This window comes from Notothenia rossii (assembly GCF_949606895.1).
Source record: "Notothenia rossii genome assembly, chromosome: 10".
NCBI lineage: Eukaryota > Metazoa > Chordata > Actinopteri > Perciformes > Nototheniidae > Notothenia > Notothenia rossii.
The window spans coordinates 51,875,968-51,894,873 of record NC_136908.1 but is presented as its reverse complement, the minus strand read 5'-3'; the positions used below and the strand labels follow the sequence as shown (position 1 = coordinate 51,894,873).

General features: G+C 40.0%; 1 protein-coding gene across 12 annotated transcripts in view; it reads right to left on the bottom strand.

Annotated features, from left to right (window-relative positions):
- The window catches only part of dgki (diacylglycerol kinase, iota), a 61,007-nt gene extending 45,746 nt beyond the window's left edge, over positions 1-15,261 (bottom strand). For 10 of the 12 annotated variants that reach the window (XM_079653666.1, XM_079653674.1, XM_079653672.1 and 7 more), the window contains exon 1: positions 14,800-15,260. In XM_079653666.1, coding sequence (XP_079509792.1) covers positions 14,800-15,017 — 218 coding nt within the window. In that variant the 5' untranslated portion in view covers positions 15,018-15,260. Of the gene's footprint in view, positions 1-14,799 lie in introns of all 12 variants that reach the window. The other 2 variants (XM_079653668.1, XM_079653669.1) reach the window with 2 other exon arrangements.
- Between the last annotated feature and the right edge of the window lie 3,645 nt (positions 15,262-18,906).

The window sequence follows — 18,906 nt, the reverse complement described above, 5'->3', positions numbered from 1 at the left end:
TGAGAGGAGGGAAAGTCAGATTAGAGAGGAAGGGAGGAGTGTGAAAGAGAGAGAGAGAGAGGACTAGAGGACATGCTAAGAGAGAGGAAAAGGGATAACTGCGAGAAGAGAGGAAAGGAGGGATGGAGGGAGGGAGGGAGCATCTGTAGGCGGTCTTGGCTTTGCCCAAAGGCCTTGGCTTCTCTCCTCATCCTCCTCCTCATCTCTCCTTCACAATTTCACTCTGTCCTGCTTTCTCTCCTTCCCCTCCTCAACCTCATCCTTATCCACCTCTCTGCTCACATCTCCATCCACCTACTATTTCACTCAGACGTTTGTTTCAAATTCAGATACACATTTTCAAAATAAAGCAGCATTCCAAAAGACTTGTTTGCAGAGAAATCAAGAAATCCACGAGATCATTCAAGATTCAAGGCTTTTATTGTCATTTGTACATAGCTAGTGTGTTTCCCTTGATTATGCGGATAACATGTTAGCGTACGCTTTAAATACGCTTCTTGCTAAGTCATAGTCGAGCAAAATATGCGGTGTGAGAAAAAAATGGCCATCAATGATAACAAAAGAGGGAGGGAGTGTCAAATACAGAGGACATATAACATTATTATAAACAAATCTGATGAAAATCTGAATGAAAGTGGGCCACCACAAACTGTTGTTATTTACGTCATACATGTTAGTTTAAAACTTACGTCATTTCTAAGAGACACTGTTAGGTGAAAAGACAGTTATGCTACACATGTCGTTTTCAGCTCAGTGTCAATTTTTTATTCTTCTTGAAATATCTATAATAATAAACAGGCAAAACTCACAGGACCATTAATACAGATTTGACGTTGTACTGTACTTTACTACCAGTCTCTCTCTATTTCTCACTCTGTGTGTCAAGCAGAGTCAGCAGATTATCTCTTCCAAAACTCCCACTCAGAAAACCCACTGTTTCTATAAGTGGAGATAGAGAGGTAGAGAACAGCTTATTGTTTGTGAGCTGACTACGAAGAGTCATAGTGGAGTCAGTGTCAACTCAAAAACAGAACGTAACACACCCTTACATGCACACACACACAGATACAAAAAAGGATGCTTTGGAAAAACGAGATAAAAGCCGGGAACAGCCAGTGAGGTAGTGAGAGAGTACAGAGTAGTGCAGCGATGACGTGTTGGGATTAAATTATTAATATTGCAGAGAATAAGACGTGTATAGGTTCTCGTTTTGTTCAGTAGGATAATCTCCAAATATTAAAAGCACTTTTATAATAGTTAAAGTTAATCTCCAGAAATATAAAGCTGACATTATGGTTGTAGGCTAATAGGCTATAAATAAACGACACATGACTTCTTGGCTAGGCTAAAGGCGGCTAATGTTCGCCTGATGGTGTTTAGTAGTCTCATTTATTCACATTAACGACCGCTGATTTCTACATAAAGGCTTTGGACATTCACCGGGGGGGTGACGTATTTCATGTTATACACATGAGGCGGATTTAAAAACACATCCTTCAAACTGGATACCGATTTATAATTAGCCGCATGTTGTACTTGCCTCACTAAAGTATCAACAAGAAGACAGGAGTGTAATAGAAAGGCAATGCTCCAGTTCGTCAATCCAAGCCCCCATGGGAAACATTAGTGCCTGAATACACACACTGCACTCTCTAAATGAACTGTCAATAACTGTCACACACACACACACACACCAATTGGTACTGCATTTTGGTTAGGAAAGAGGTAGAGCCAAACAAAGAGAGATTGATTCAAACCCACAACAGAGCACAGACTGGATTGTGGGATTCATTTAGCATTTTTTTGCCAAGTGTATCGGGACTATGGATTGTTTGCTTTGAGGACTGGGAGTGAACAAAGGCGTGGTCAGATTGAATGTGATGCAAACTTTAGGCAGAGCAAATGCACACTAAGTTAATGGAAAGACACAAATAGATGCAAATGTATGTTAGCAGATGCAAATTGAGGAAAAAGACATGTCCGTTTTTGTTTATGACTTCACTGAGACGGGATCAGAGAGAGAGTTGGAGGAGGGGGAACTACGTGAGAATAATGTGAATCTTAGGGAAGTGTGAATCTGCTCTCACTTGCTCATGAAATGTGCACCGTTTGTACGTGATCCAGGATGACTTTCTAACATTTCTAGTAAGGTGGTTTGGCGTTACTACTGAATCAGGGCTGTTCTTAGCTCGCCATTTGCTCCAAAAGCCCTACATTCCAAAAAGTTAACATACTCGTGATAATTCATTGCAGACTAATATGTGATACGATATTATATTATTTATGCTTTCATGTGTTCATCACTGCAGCTGGTAAGTTTGAGCGTACTTTGTATACTGCTGGGTAGCTTAACCTATAATAAGACATGATAGTTTATGAGTTACCACAGAAATGATATGTATAAATATTCTACACTACAATTAGAGAATGTCATGAACCACAGCCAGAACATGGGAGTGATACTACCGTCTCCTCACCCTCACACATTGTTCCCTGACACCTACATAATTACACAGTCAGTGTGTGTGTGTGTGTGTGTGTGTGTGTGTGTGTGTGTGTGTGTGTGTGTGTGTGTGTGTGTGTGTGTGTGTGTGTGTGTGTGTGTGTGTGTGTGGAGCATGTAATGTGGGGGAGGCATCAGTCCCACGCTGTGCATCTGTATGTGACCTTTACTGCTTAGAATAGACACACACACACACACCGACATACAACAACAGAAGAAAAGCAGAGGAACAGAAGACCATGAAATAAAAGATAAAAGGAGAAGGGAGAGAAAGCAGGTAAGTAAACTGTCCCTAAGCTCAGGCTACAGCTGCCTAATACAATTAATTATTTACTAATGACTCTCATCAAACCTGAGCAATTAGTGAGCACACACACAATCATACAGTACACACACAAACACACGCAATAGAGAGAGAGCGAGATAAAGATGCTGTCTCACTAATTATAGCGTGTCTTTGCAGCTGAGAACTGCTAAGTCGTGTGTGTGTGTGTGTGTGTGTGTGTGTGTTTGTGTGTTTGAGAGAGAGAGAGAGAGAGAGAAAGAGAGAGGGAGGGAGAGCAAACTATGTGTTGCATTGTGCCTGAATGGGAACGCTTAATTGGAAAGAAGAAGATTAAAAACGTGGAAACAAGAAATACAATTTTAGTATACACTTGCATTGGAATGTGTGAGTGTGTGTGTGTGTGTGTGTGTGTGTGTGTGTGTGTGTGTGTGTGTGTGTGTGTGTGTGTGTGTGTGTGTGTACAAATTTTTCTGAGAGCTGAGAGATGATCAGTGCTCCATAATCCTACCTGCATTCACTCACAGACACACAAACAACCACACTCACACACACACACACACACACACACACACACACACACACACACACACGTAATCCATGCAGCACATACATGATTACAATCACTCTATGTGTGTTTTGTATGGATATAGAAATGATAGAGGTGTATAAAAGGATACAGACAGACAGTAAATGGTTAAATAAAAAGAGTAGAATAACCCAGAGTTTGTCCGATAACCATAGAGACTAGAAAAGCCAAAAAGCAGACAGAATGAGAGCCAGATCTCTCCCCTATGGATGTGGAGCTGATGGAGCAGCTGGCTGGGAGCCCCAACAAATTAGTCAGCACAGCCATTTGGTTCAGAGCCACAGATCTCTCTCATCCATCGGAAACCTTTGAAATAATTTACAAAGACGATTACATCCGACAATAAAGGGATGGGAATCAAATCTAAAAATAAAATGCCCTTTTGTCAGTCCCTTAGCTGAGGCAGGAAAGCTCACAATTAGAAGAAAGATTAGAGGATCAGAGGACAGTAACGTGAGGTTGGTCCTGGAGGGAAATTAAAGTGATGAAGTCCTTTCCACCAAGACGCTGACTTAAAATAAATGGGTTCTTTTCCAAAAATACTCAAGTATTTCATGTCTTAAAAAAGGTAAGTCAGGTGTCGTGACGCTGCTAGAAAATTAAAAGCTTGTGTTTGTCAGTTTCAATGTAGTTTCATATTCTGCAGGGAATAGCAGTGAATAGTCACAAATGACAAGCTGAACCTGGGCACAGTTTGACATCAATGAATCATCATAATTCTTACGTATTCTTTTTCTTTCTATTCTATATGAGAGGCGCACAGATATAAAGAGAGCTGCAGTGATGGAGTCGGTGTCACCTCATCGGCCTCTCGACAGGTTCATTATCGGCTCCAAGCACCAGACAGATGGGGCTGTTGTGCGTGAGATGGGAGGGGCAACTTAAAGGTGCAGTCAGCAATCTAATACAGCTCACTTCATGTCAAATTCACCAGATATTGCTTACATTGTATACCATAATCATTGGTCATGTGGGGGCCCATCAAGTTTTTTTATTGAAATTTGGCCACCTTTTCCATCACAGTTATCTTGTCATGGTTGCCGGTTCATGTCCCGATCGGAGCCAAAAATACGGAGTGTGGACTGGTACTGGAGAGGAGCCAGTTCACCTCCTGGGCCACTCCCGAAGTGCCCTTGAGCAAGGCACCTAACCCCCAACTGCTTACTGGCGCTGGCTAGACTGGCTGCCTCCGCTCTGACCTCTCAACTGCATGTGCATGTGTATATAGCTGTGTGTGTATTTGTATAGGTATGTGCATGTTGTAAAAAGTGTGTACTGTGTGTACCTGTGTAAAAACGCATGTGCGTGTATGACAGAGTGGAAACTGAATTTCCTCCACGGGGGATTAATCAAGGTCCATCTTCTTCTTCTTCTTCGTTGAAGAATGTTTACTTGATGATGGTGTGGTTTGGATCTGAACCGAACAAATACGTTTTGGGGAAATATGTTGAATACTTATAGTCCTGGTGTTTTCTTCAAATACACAATACTTCAATACTACTACTATCAGTAGGGGATCAGAGGTACTTATTCCACTATTGTAAATATTCATAAAGCACATTGGAACAAAGCAGGCTCAATGCATACACTTCTTCTCATCAGTTTGCCACAGTAAGATGTGCCTTGAATCCCCCTTCTTCCCATAGAAAAACCTTCATCCAATTACATAAAGTGATTAAAGGAGATCATTATGCAGCCTACCCAACATTACCAGCTGTCCAGCCAGGCAACACTCGGACCTCCAGCTCTGAGACTCTCTCACTAACAGCTCGTAATCCAGCCCTTTCACTCAGGCCCACAATTAGCCGTCCAATCAATCATTCAGTCCAAACACACTTACACCCACTGTGTGTGTGTTCGGCTTCATTCTGTTCAGCTCATTGTAAGTTGCTTTGGTTTAAAGCTAAATGAAATGAAATGTAACTTGAGTTTTCAAAACTGAATGAAATCTAAATCTAATCAGCATAACCTTGTTGAATCTCCCTATTATATATAACTGTCTTGAAACAAGCATTATTAATATTCTAGTGTTTCAATTTGTATCATTATCTTAAAATGATCATTGTTTATATGAATTCATGCACATTTAAAAAGAAAAAAAAAATTAAGCACTTATCTTTATTCTGTTTTATTCATAATGTTTTAAAAAGTACCATGAGTTCGTACTTTGTATGGATACATCGAACATGAAGAAAGATAAAGAATAACCTTGTTGGATCAAAGCAAGGCCTCAGCTTTTTCTAAATCATGTTTCATACAGAGCAATAAATGACATAGAAACCCAGCCGGTACAGTAGCTCTGTGACAGGTATCATTTCCTTTGTATTGTGCTTCGTCGACTTTTAAGTGACGCGTGATCAAAATAATCCATTTCGTAAATGACCTCATAACAATTAACAACTCAGTCACTCTCCTTCCGATAAACTTTACGAATGAAATGAATAACCATGAACTCGTGAGTGGAAAGACCCTGGCATTAAAGAATACCTCGTGTAACAATAAAGCTAATTATTGTTTCCCTTTCTGTCTACCTCTATGAGCGTGTGGAACTGTGTATTTTACCATTGCTTTTACGTTGACTAAACGTAGAGCTTACCCCTGCCCTGTGCCTCTTTCCTTCACATCAGAGGAATGTAAACAGACACCTACAGTATATAAAGTGGGAGGAAGAATGGTCAGGGCAGCGTGTCCTGTGTTTTACCCAAAAAGAAATCACAAGACTTGCATTGCATTCAATTGTTTCAGGGCGATTAGATGACTGTCACAACGTGTGTATTGATGTGGGCAATTAAGTTATCATCATACTTCATTTCTGCTCTTTAGCTGGATAGGAGACTGGTATACTGTCAGACAGGCGGCAGAAAATAACTATATCTTACAAAAGTTGCTTTCTCCAAGGAATATACAGCAAGATTGGACTGCACCTCGGCCAATACAATTGTTCAAATCTATAGAAATTAAAACATTAAAACACTTCTCATGTATGGATGTAGCACTTGAAAAGGTTTGGCTTATGTCGAGCTCATTTAATAGATTCTTGCTGCTCTGAATATGTATCCTGCGCAAACCCCTGCAGAACAGAACTTGCTTAGGCATTGACAGCGGTTTTCTGGTTTAAAGTCAAGTTTCTTTAACCCAGTTATCCATTGTGGCTCAGAATGACGTTCAAGATGTTGTATATGTGGATAAAATACAGTAGGAACTATTGTGCTTTTTGTTTCGGAGGTACAAGTACGAACAGGGAATATTGTGGTTAAAGTCTTGCAGAAACCTTTCACAATTAGACAAGAAGTGTCTGATGGAGAAGGAAGTCATTGACTAATCTTCAGCACGTCAAGGTTTCTCTACAACAAGGTTCCTCTTTACAACAGCAAGCAAATCCACTTCTCTTTTCTCTTCTGTGTCGCCTTTAACCTGCAGTTTTTTAAAGCTTCTTACAGCCAGCCAGACGACTAATAAGGAGCGGCTCCTGACTGCCAATCCCCCATAATGCTTCAGCACACTGCATTATGGGCAAAATAACCCCCAACACACACACACACACACACACACACACACACACACACACACACACACACACACACACACACACACACACACACACACACACACACACACACACACACACACACACACACACACACACACACACACACACACACACACACACACACACACACACACACACACACACACACACACACACACACACACACACACACACACACACACACACACACACACACACACACACACACACACACACACACACACACACACACACCCTCAGACACTCCTGAAAAGGCCAGGAAAGGAGAGAGAGAGAGAGCAGAAATCTCACAGTTCCTAAAACAGACTTCATCATTCCCCGGCTTCTTAGCAGAAAATGATTGATATGCAATTATGCATACACAAACATGAGCAGCCAACTGGAACAGCATTACTCAGAGAAGGTGGGGGGGGGGGGGGGGGGGGGGTGTACTAACACCTCTGTCTGACTGTAATACTGTATGTGTGTATGGGGAGATAAGAGAAGGGAGAGCAGAACATCCTAATGATTAACACAGGCTTTACACTCACACTAACGTACACATTATTCAACACGTTTGACTGAGCCAGGAAGAGATAGCCTCCCCTCGGTATCGCAGCATCCGTCCTGTCTAAAGTGCCTATATTCAGTGTGACCTCATCTTTGACCTGTCCGTCACTTCATCTAGAACGTGGTTAACTTATCTTAAAGCTTTATTTTGAGCCTGAAAAATATATAAGTAATACAAATGATTAAATAATGTATATTGACAATTTCAAATGCTAAGGAGGTTTGTAATAACTCCACCTTATCATCCCAAACAATCATGAAAAATGTTTGTTACAATCCAAACTCCATAAACAGTCTCATAATGTGCGCTACGTACACACGGTTGCGTTGCGTTCACGCTTGCCGATGGGGTGTGTCTGGCGCTTGGGGTTAACGCGACCAAGAACCAATCACATTAATCTCCCGCCCCGGACACACAAAGCACGCGGTTTGATTGGCTACCGCTTGTACTGGCATATCATTTGATTGGCTCGCGCTTCCGTCGACGCTTGAACTTTTCCCAACTTTCGCCGCCAGCAACAGAGGCAAAGCGAAGGAACGGAACCACAGTGCATTTTGCAAAGCATGACGTCACCCCATTTAAAGTGAATGGGAAGCGTCTTCGTTGAAGCTTCCAACAGAACCCTGTGTACGAGGTGTTATGGCCAGTATTTTTCAAATCCAAACGTCATATGATAAGATTGTTTTGCAGGAAACTGGTGACAAATACAAGTGAACTTTAATGGCAATTTAAGTTCACGAAATCAGAAATGATTGGACAGCATTGATTTAGAGTAAATAGATGATCGAATGCTTCACAGTTAAATTAAAAATGTTTTAATTTATTTTTTAAATGAATAAACGTAATGACTATTTCTCTGGTGTTTTTGACAGTAAACCTATATGCAGCTCAGTAATCCATGGGAAACTCTCCACTGAAACACAACAGCAGTCTAATAAAATGGACAACTACGTATGACTGGAATTAACAAGACCCTTGACAAAAAGCCAACTGCTGCTTTATATAGCAGCACACACTAATGAAGCACTGGTTTCAAAAATGTATCTATTGGCCCGTTATGTCTTTTAAATTATACATATATCCATACAGCTTACTCCCATCCTCCTTCTAATGGGAAAAGAATCATCAATATGCATGTATATCTGTTCTTCCATACTGAAGATGAGAGGAGAGAGGGAAAATTGTGTCACAGAGCCTTGCATTTCATCAACAATTGGTGCTCTGATCGTCCACTTAAAAATTAATAAGCAGTCCAGACTCTGAGCCAAGGATTGCACTGAATTTAACACAGACTGAGCTACAAAACCACTCATGCACTGGTTGTATCAAACATAAGGGAGCAGCTCTTACTATAGTCAAACAAAGGGTAGCGAGCTCTGTGTGGTTATTACAAAAAACACAGTTAATCTTATGTTTTATTGTATAAGACTACATAAGAGAAGGACAAGGATATAAAACATATAGTTATCAACTACTGTACATGTTAGGATGTTTCAATAGATACATTTTAACGTTGACATGCTGGTGGGGATACATAGAAAGGTCAAGCGATCACCATGTTTTATGCTCTGGGCACCAACCATGAATGTCTGTGTGAATTTGTTGGGCAATCCATCCAACACTTGCAAAGATATTTGATTTAAAAACCAGAATGTCAATCTCAAGATTAAAATCAAAGATCACAAAGTCAGTACAATTCATCCTCTGAGGACTATGAATGTCTGTAGAATACGTCATGACAATTAAACCAACAATTAATCTCCAAGTGGCGGACATCGAGCACTGACACATCACTATGGCTAAAAGTGAAGTTAGTAACAAGTATTGCTGACTCGTGCACCCAATGGCGTGCATTCAAACCTGACCTACAGTATGTGACTGTGACATTTCAGAATACAGGAATGTTTGCATGGGCACCTTCGACTTATTGCTGATAGGGACTGTTTTTAAATCGTTGCTATTGCGTTCTTGTGAATGCTTTTAGTTCTCAGGTTTCCCTGGTCAAATTGATCTTAAACTCAATGAGACTCCCTTAGAAAATAAAGATTGAATAACCAACTGAAGCTGTACTCCTTCTAACCGATGACCTATGACCCAGGGGCACAATGGATGTTTAACAACCGGTCAATTTAAACTTGAAGATAGCACTTACTAATCTGGTACAATCAGAAACTCTTGGAAAAAATAACTCATAAGACTTACCTCCTTTAAATATCTGTGATTTTAATGAAATGATTCATTCCGTAATTGCCCTGAATTTGTCAGTCTTACAAAATACATGAGTGACATGTGATCCATATTTACTTTTGGTGCTTGGATGTTAAAAGATCATATGTGAGTACTCCCTGTGATGAGCTAAGTGTATTGAACGTTGTTCCCTGTTGTGTATAATGAGTGTTTTATTCTGTGTTGGCCTTCTAAACTTAATTTCCCCAGGGGGAGAACGATGCTATTGTTCTGCACTTTGATGCGCTGCTCGGTTAGACAATTACTGTAAGCATCATGGCATCACAGAGGTTTCTCAAATTGAAATATCTTTTTTGCTTTAGGTTATTGACCCGTGTATGTTGTTTATATGAAAGACGATCACCAGATACAAAATTCATGAGTACCTTTAAGAGCCTCAAGGTAAGTACGCCTATGAAATCTGATAAAGGCTCTGGCGTTTTATTCCTCAACCTACAGTATCAGTTTTCTCTTGAGTAATACAAATATTGATTTATAATTTGTCAGCGCAGATCTGTCGCTATTTCTCCTTTTTCACAAATCGTCACATACCTTTGACTTTGTCTCAAACACTTCCTTCTTCCCTCTCTGCCCATTTTTCTCCCTCTGCTCTCTGTCTCTTATCCTAATTGAAGGCTGGAAAGGGTTTTATATTCTGCCAGCATCACATGATGAAAGGCCTTTGATCACTGTTTACCCCTGCAGGTGGTGCACAGTGCTAGCAACATGAGATACATTCATATCTTTTTATGTTTTCCCCCTTCTTCATGTCTCTCCAGTCTTTCTTCCCTGTCCCTGCTGTATATACTGTCCCGCAGCCTCAGAGGACATGAAACCCCAAGTCAATTGGACAAGCGCTTTGTGATCTTCTGTTTGTGAAGTGGGCTATAAATAGTAAATAGATAATGTTACAACATCCTGTCTTGTGGAAGTTTGTTTCTGCATTGTTTCCCAAGATGGCGGTGGTGAAATCTCACCACATGAGAAGCTGGTTGGTGAAACATAGCGTTTGTTTCATTGTATATTTCCCTCCTGGGCAAACAGGGCATGTTTACCCAGCAGAGTCATGGTCCGAGTGTTGGTTTGCCAGGAAGATTCGTTTGGATCAAATGTGTATACAGTGAAGAAGCCAGGGAAGACTTGGCAGTGGGAAAATAAATCTGTGTGCAAACGAACAAAAAAACAAAGAAAGGAAACAACCGCTCACCACCCATTCTAGACTATTGATTTGCAACCACAGCTTAATTGTTTCGTCTATTATTGAAGTAGGAATCTATAGCATCTAATAATACAAAGAGTTCCATTAATGCCCATATATATATTTGAAATTGATAAGTAGATCGACAGAAATAAAGAACCCCCAACTATTCTATTTATTATATCGGTTTTTCATGCAAAAATGGAAAACAATGTACTTTAAAGCCCCTTAAAATAGATGTCCTGCTTCATTTATTATTGTACTTTATTTCCTACTTATTTATATAATCTTACAGTAATGTCTTTGGGTTTAACATTACCTTGGGCTTTGAGGAGACTTTTCAATGTTTTCTCTATTTTAAAGACAAAATGATTACTCGATGAACCTAAGAAAATTATAGGCAGTTATAGTTGCAGCCCTATTAACATTGGACGTTTACAGGACTGGATGATTCCCTTTCTGTTCAGCTGAAAGGTTAACCTAAGTGAAATGCTGACCAGCTGACAGTCACAGACAGGAAGTGCCTAGAAAAGCACTTTGTGACTCACTAACTCACTTACAGATAGAGAGTGCGGCTGGTTGAATGAGCAGCTAATTGATGTAATGTCATACAGACTATCTGTCGCGCTGACTAACTGGTACGCATGACACACAAAGCGACTGTCTTTCTGACTGTCATGCAGGCGGACGGGTGAGACGTCTAATAATAGATAAAAAGGAGGGACAGTATTCTGGGAACACACTCACACACCAATTGTAACGAATGTCTGGCAGATAAGTTGCACGTGCTTTACGCTGCCATAAACACAAAAGCACGCGCACACACACACACACTGCCTTTGATGTTCAATGTCATCATTTCTCAGCTCTTTCATATCACCACATATGGTAATTCACTCCTTGGCACTGGCCACTTCAAAGCTATGTAAACTACCTTCCTTCAAACCATCTTCCCACCGGCTAATGCCATTTCCTCCACATGGCTGATCCCATGAAGAGGGAAATGCATAGATTATACATAGCTTTATCCAATGAGGCCAAAGGTCAAACAACACCAAGGCATGGCGACTTACTGCGTGTCTATGCAACTGTTATACATAGAAAAGAAGTGCAAGAAAGAAGATTTATTTAACATAAAAGCACCAGACTGCATTCATCAAGTCCATACAATTAGAATACAGTTTAGGATTACAAATAAAGCCAGAAGCTTGTTTCTACCAGGAAACAGTCCTTTCTTTTAAATGGTGGAACAAAAACTCCATTAAAAATAAGTGAAGTGCTTCTTCATTAATCGTAAGAGGTTCCTCTTATATTCACTCAAATACATTTTTTTGGAACAACAATAGTGAACAATGGCTTCACTTTGTTTCATGAGCAAAATGTTCTCTTTCCAAATGGAATTAATCCAACTGGGGATTTCCAATGAAGCCGTTTACAGTACACCAGCACTGAGATACATCACTGGGAAAGGCTACAGAGCTGAGGGGGACATGGGTGGAAAATAATGTTGCCGCCTCATTGTTCTTGTGAAGTACAGATTCCCGACTATATTTATTCTGTCATTTTTACTAACAATCCCATTTCTATCAGTGTACATATAAATATATGAGAATTAAAGAGCTTAAACCCACAAAAACGTGGGTTGAGCGTTAAATGAAGTGCAACACTTTTAACTGAATATCTGACTGAAGGATTAGATTGACAAGTTTAGGAAATCTTCAATAGAGCATTGTTGTCATTGTGATGTTACTAGGAAACCAGTGAGTACAAATAAATAGTCCAGCACATAACGGCCTGTAAAACCACAACCACAAACCACTGATTAAACAAATACACTAAGCGTGTCAATTAGTGGGCTACAGATGTGTTGCTTTTATCTTTGGACAGATTCCAGTCTTCATGCTAAGCAAAGTTAACCAGTTGTAGCTTCATTTATATTGAACAGATTGAGAGCTGTTTCTTTGGGGTAGTTATCTTGAGGTGTACATTGCTGCTCGGCTGCACACATTCAAACAGATCTAGCAGCTGTTACAGCATCTTTAAGGGCAACCTAACAAATGTATTCCTCTTAAAAAGCTTTTAACGAGCTAAACCAACATCGTTTTGCCTCCATCATGCACGCAAAACTAATTCAAAATGTTGGATGTCGGAAGCATAGCTAACAGCATCCCAACCAGTCAAATATGAACCTTTTACCTTTTCGAACATTAATATTTGACTGGATTTTAATATTCTAGTTAGAGTTCTGCAGCTTAAGATTGATCAGTGCACCTTTACACGTCCCAAATGTCTCACTCATCTCTTGAATTTATGTTGATATAGTAATGAAACCTCATGGTGAAACTCTGCCGCGCATATGACGAGGGTCAGATGATCATCCTTTACTCCAGATTACATAGATTTGACATGCACAATTGACCAAATCCATCCCTTTAGCAAGGTTTCTTTGACTGAGGAAACAGATTAATCAGAACAAACTACTCCTGCAGTTATAAAATGGAGAGAGTGAACCAGCTGTGGCACTCATGATGATGCACTATCTCCTGGAAACCTCACTTAACCCAAAGCGGTTCCCCTGGGGAAACACACAGAGGAAGTGAAATTCTCTAAATGACGGTACAATAAAAATGAGGATAACCTTGGTAAAGTAATTGCCTTACAGTACCTTACTGTGCTCAATTGGGTGTTTCAAAAGACTATGGATCTTCAAAATAACGAAACAGACAAATCGTCATCGGCCAAATAGGATTATACAGTAACATCCCGAGATGAAATAGGAAGACTTTCCCTGTCAAAAGGTCTGTTTATTCCGTTTTAAAGTGTGTACGAAACATATTTAATATGATTGAGACGTCTATTACTCGTGAAATAAAAAGGCTTCATGTAAAGCTTATACCTTCTTGTTTTTAATCAAATTAATTTGGGAAATTGATCAAACTAATTAGAGGAAAAAATGTGTTTGCTTTGTTTTTTTCAAGTCAAGGTGCATAAATAAACATGAAGAGTGAAAATAGACCAGCTATATGCTCAATCAATTAATATTGAATTGCCGAGTGCATTTCACAGATTATAGTAACTTAAACTGTTGATTTACTTGCCACAGTTCCCTAAATAAAACCACCAAATAACAACAAGTTAATGTGACACAAACCAGTTAACATCTTAAATTTGACCTCCAAATACAGATCCTTTTGGGAGAGACAGAGCCACAATCAAATACCAAATTGACAGGCAGACAGATAGATGCCACACATTCCTGACAGTGACATTTGACAGCTAAAACGGCTGTGTGTGTGTGTGCATGTGTGTTTGGTCTCTGGCCAGTTTTCACTATCAACAGCAGCTGCCAGTCGCACCAGGGTGTCAGGCTGCTGCTGGCATTCGCACACACACATACACACTCATAAAACATACACAAACAGACACACACACATATTTCCCCAAAAGCAATACTCCCCCTCCCCCTATTCACATGCTCCATCACAACATGGCTACAACACCACAGGGAGATGCACACACACACCAATAGACACACAATGTTTTAGCCAAATTGTTTTGATTCATCACTGACATGAGCTTAAATGCTGCTGCTGCTGCTGCTGCTGTGTGTATCAATGACATGTTGAGGATGTGAACAGCATGACAATAACGTGGCTAGCCCTGACAAGCTACCATACCAAAACAGGTGAATTTAGCAAGAAAATATTAATAACCTCTAATATAATCCCTCACTCTCTTTGTGTCCTTCCCTGTGTTGTGTTTCTACGCTTAGGCTAGCCGGGCATGTCACTCTTACCATATCACTTAGCTATATAAAATAAACATGGGTGCTAGCTTTATTCATAACAGACCAACATGAGCAGTATCCTGTCCCAGCATCCTCCTCGCTTCCCCACTCACCGATACGAGGTCTGTTTTCTGAACGCCAGTCCTCTTAATTTCTCCTCCAGTGTGTCCTGCTCCATGTCGGGCAGAGTGCTGAATGTGTCGCTGCAGCAGCCCACGGAAGCTTCCTCTGAACCGGCTCCGGACTCCGAGTCTCCCCCGTCGGCTCCCAGAGAGGCCAGGCGACCGCTGAAGCCTCCCGGGCCGGGTCGACTCTTAGCTTGGGGGTCCATGCCGGTCGGTCCTGGCTGTGTTGCCCCCCGCTCTGGACCCCCTCTCTCACGGCTTGTGGGGGTACACAGGTGCCGGTGGAGGAGCGGAGGATTTAGCGGTTACGGGGGGAGTTAATGCGACCCCGTTAACGTGTTTGAGCGGCTTGACCGTTTTGATTTTTGACCGTTAACCCCCTTTATATGCTGCAGCCAGGCACGGTCGCCCTGGACAACAGACCGAATTGCACTCACGAGCACCAAACCAACTGCCAGCGAGCTACATCAAGTGAGAAACGTAAGGCAGGAAGTGCAGCTTCATATCCTTCACAATAAAAGCTTTCCAAAAAAGAAATGTACAGCTGTTAAGAAGATGTTTCAGAACAGGCAAAACATAGCTAATGTTTCTGAATAAAAATGGTTGTGTATGAAGTGAGAATCTATTCGAATGTTTCCATTACACAATGCAGCTTTTTTGTAAATATTGCTATTTTACAATTATTACATACTGTATACATTTGATTGTGTTTTGGTTTATCTATTTTTTGGATTTGTTGTCATACTTCAATTCATAAATCTATCATACATTTTTTTACATCAAGCTAAAACGGTAGTTTAGAAATGTAATAGGAGCACTTTAGTTTTTATATGAATGCAACTTTAACCTTGTGATTATCCGGCAGATTTGTAATGTATAATAGCATTACCAAATAAAAGGTTTTTAATGAAATGTACACTTTTACAGAAGTTATAAATTCACACACTTCAATATGATATTCAATTATTATAATTACAACTCTCTGACTTGTCATAATGTTTATAATGGGATATTATGTCCTTCATTATGGACAATAAAATAATTTACTCTTTTAAAATGTTGCCTTCGTGTACAATATATTTTAGATTGGCTTTTTACTGATATGGCATATTTGCACTGGGATAAACACAATTCAAGCTTTTCTGAAAAAATATTTTATTTTATCATTAGTGACCGGAAGTTGGGTAGCTGATTTTCGTGTGACATAGTAGCTTTTAAAAACTGCGAAAGAGCGAGCTGCTGTGAGGGCGGTGACAATTAACACGTTCAGTGTGTGCGGACTGTAACTGCAGCATCCATCCATCTATAAGATTATCCGTCTGTCTGTCCTTCCATCTGGCCCATGGGATGAGCAGCGTGGCATTGTGGGATATTCCCTCTCCTCCTCCTTTCTGCAGCATCATCACTCAGAAAGTAGGGCAGAGGGTGAGCTGCACACACTAATCACACACTCACTCACTCACACACACACACACACACACACACACACACACACACACACACACACACACACACACACACACACACACACACACACACACACACACACACACACACACACACACACACACACACACACACACACACACAAATAGCCCATATGTTGTCTTAACGGATGTGCAAGTTGATAATGTACTCTGACCAAATGATTGTAACCCTTTCTATGCAGCAGTTTATCTTCCTGTCAAACACCAGGCCACATCTGTCTGCTCCTGTGTTTCTCTTCATTGCAAGAAGCCGTCAGATTTGTAAATTCCTTTCTGACCTTTGTGAACTGTTTGACCTTTTCTGCAGGAGAGCATCTGTCTGCAATCTCTGCAATTACCAACCGTTAATAATTAAAGGAAAACACACCGCATGGACATGAAATAACACACTGACATGCAGTCATTATAGATGTCACAACACATCATCGCGACGACAAGGATTTCACTTTGAAGGTCAACAAGTATGACGTACTGTACATTTGACTTGATACGTCGATATTTTTACTTTGTTTAACGTGATCTCAATGTAATAACTAACTATTTAGTCCCGGCTCACATAACTTTGACATAGTGTCATCATTTTGACTTAATACTTACATATGTTCCACTCAGTTTCCCATCATTTTGATGAAATAAGTTAACATTTTTACTTCATCACATAACTATGTCTGCACTTTTTACATTGTCTTCACTTAACACTACACTTTATACTTAATAAGTCACATAAGTCAACATTCTTAATACATAATACATCATTTTGTCTAAGGATCACAATTCTTTACTTTATTATTTTGAATACATATGTAATTTGTTGAACTAGTATCTCCTGATTTTGACTCAACAAGTCAACATTTTGACTACATCTTGGTATCATAATTTGGACTTAACACTATACATTTTACACTAAGTATCACATCATTTTTGCCTTAGTATATCATAACTTTGACTTAATATGTCAACATCTTTTATTTAGTAACACAATATTTAAATAAATAAGTCAAAAGTGACTCAAAGTTGGGCAACCCTCCACATTACGGGTCTGGAGAACAGGGGGGCCGACCTCATGTCGAGGGGCGGACCCCTGCCAGGCTTCACCCGGAGGTGGTGAAGCGGATCTAGAAACTATTTTACTAGACTCTTCATCATGACTCAAAGAGAGAAGACAATGTCGACCCTTTCTCTGTGAGCCTTGATGAAAACATTGTCTCATTTATAGTTAACAGGTTGTGTGCCTGGAAACTCCTGCAACCCTGTGCAACAGACCACAGCCCCTTGATCTTTGTTACAAATGTTTCATCACACAGTTTGGAAACTACTCGGTGTTTTCATATTGATTTTACGACAAAGCATCGCACCATAACTGGAGCCGTGAAGGAATGTATTTCTGCTGTGTTACTATAACACTGGTGCTGTGGAGCTGTGGGACTGCGTTTCGTCTTGGGACTGTCAGAGCCATTCTCATTACTAATTATGAGGCGCTGCTGCAGATCTATTTCAGGATCTTCGTCATGATGAAGGAGATAGAAGCTCCTCTGCAGGCCTCTGTTAACCCTGAGAAGCCTTTCTGTCCTAATGCACTTCAACTTTAGTTTAACGTTGCACCGAAAGGTTTGGAGGTTATAGCAATTGGCTATCATGCACTGAAGTTAGCGTTACATTTTGGGACGTTTTTTTGCACGTCAGTCCTTTTCAGAAGTGGTCTTACTTCCCCCCAAATAATAATTTGTACACAATGTGTTGTCTTGAACTCTTGAAGAAAATGTAGTTTTTTTCTCATACCTTCAGAGAGAACAAATTGTAAATTGACAAAGTTCTCTATGATTTGACGTAAATGGGGCCACGTTTGGAACAGCAGAACAATATCAAAAATATCTTTAAACAAACCCCAGGCCTAACCCCTAACTAACCACACTTTTGGGCAGCATAATCCAGGTCTACTTTAAAACGTATCTATTTCAAAACACTTTCGCATTGACAGTAGTCAAAGTTAAAAGCAGCTCCCAATTAATTCAAATGAAAAACGTTCTCTGTTTTTGGATTATTTTGTTTACTGTGGATGTTTTCGAGTAAAATAATGTTTTCCTCGAGAATTCAACGTTGCTTAATTTCACTTAAAACAATTATAATAAAACTAATATATTTGTATTTTACATAACTCAAACTCTCTTGCTCTCTTGGGAGTGCAACCAGCTGTTATGGAAACTAAAAAAGAGTCTACAGGCTGTACTCAATGCTAACATCAGCAAGCTAACATGCTTACAATATCAATGCTAACGTGCTGATGTTTACTATCTTAATTGATTGCCGAAGCATGCTAAAATGTTATAATTAGCACTAAAAACAAGGTACAAAATACAACATTAGATACAAATTTTCAACCATGTGAAAAATATGCCATCGTATTAACATTACTGTATATTCCTACTAAGTCCAATGCCATTATTTTGTATCCCATTGCATGTAAGATTAAAGGTCACCTATTGTGCAAAATCCACTTTTTCATGTCTTTTATATCAACATGTGTCCCCTCTGTGTAAAGAGATTCTGAAAGTTTCACGGGGAAAAATGTGCTCTCTTTTTGTCCTGATCCATTTATATAAAAACCTGG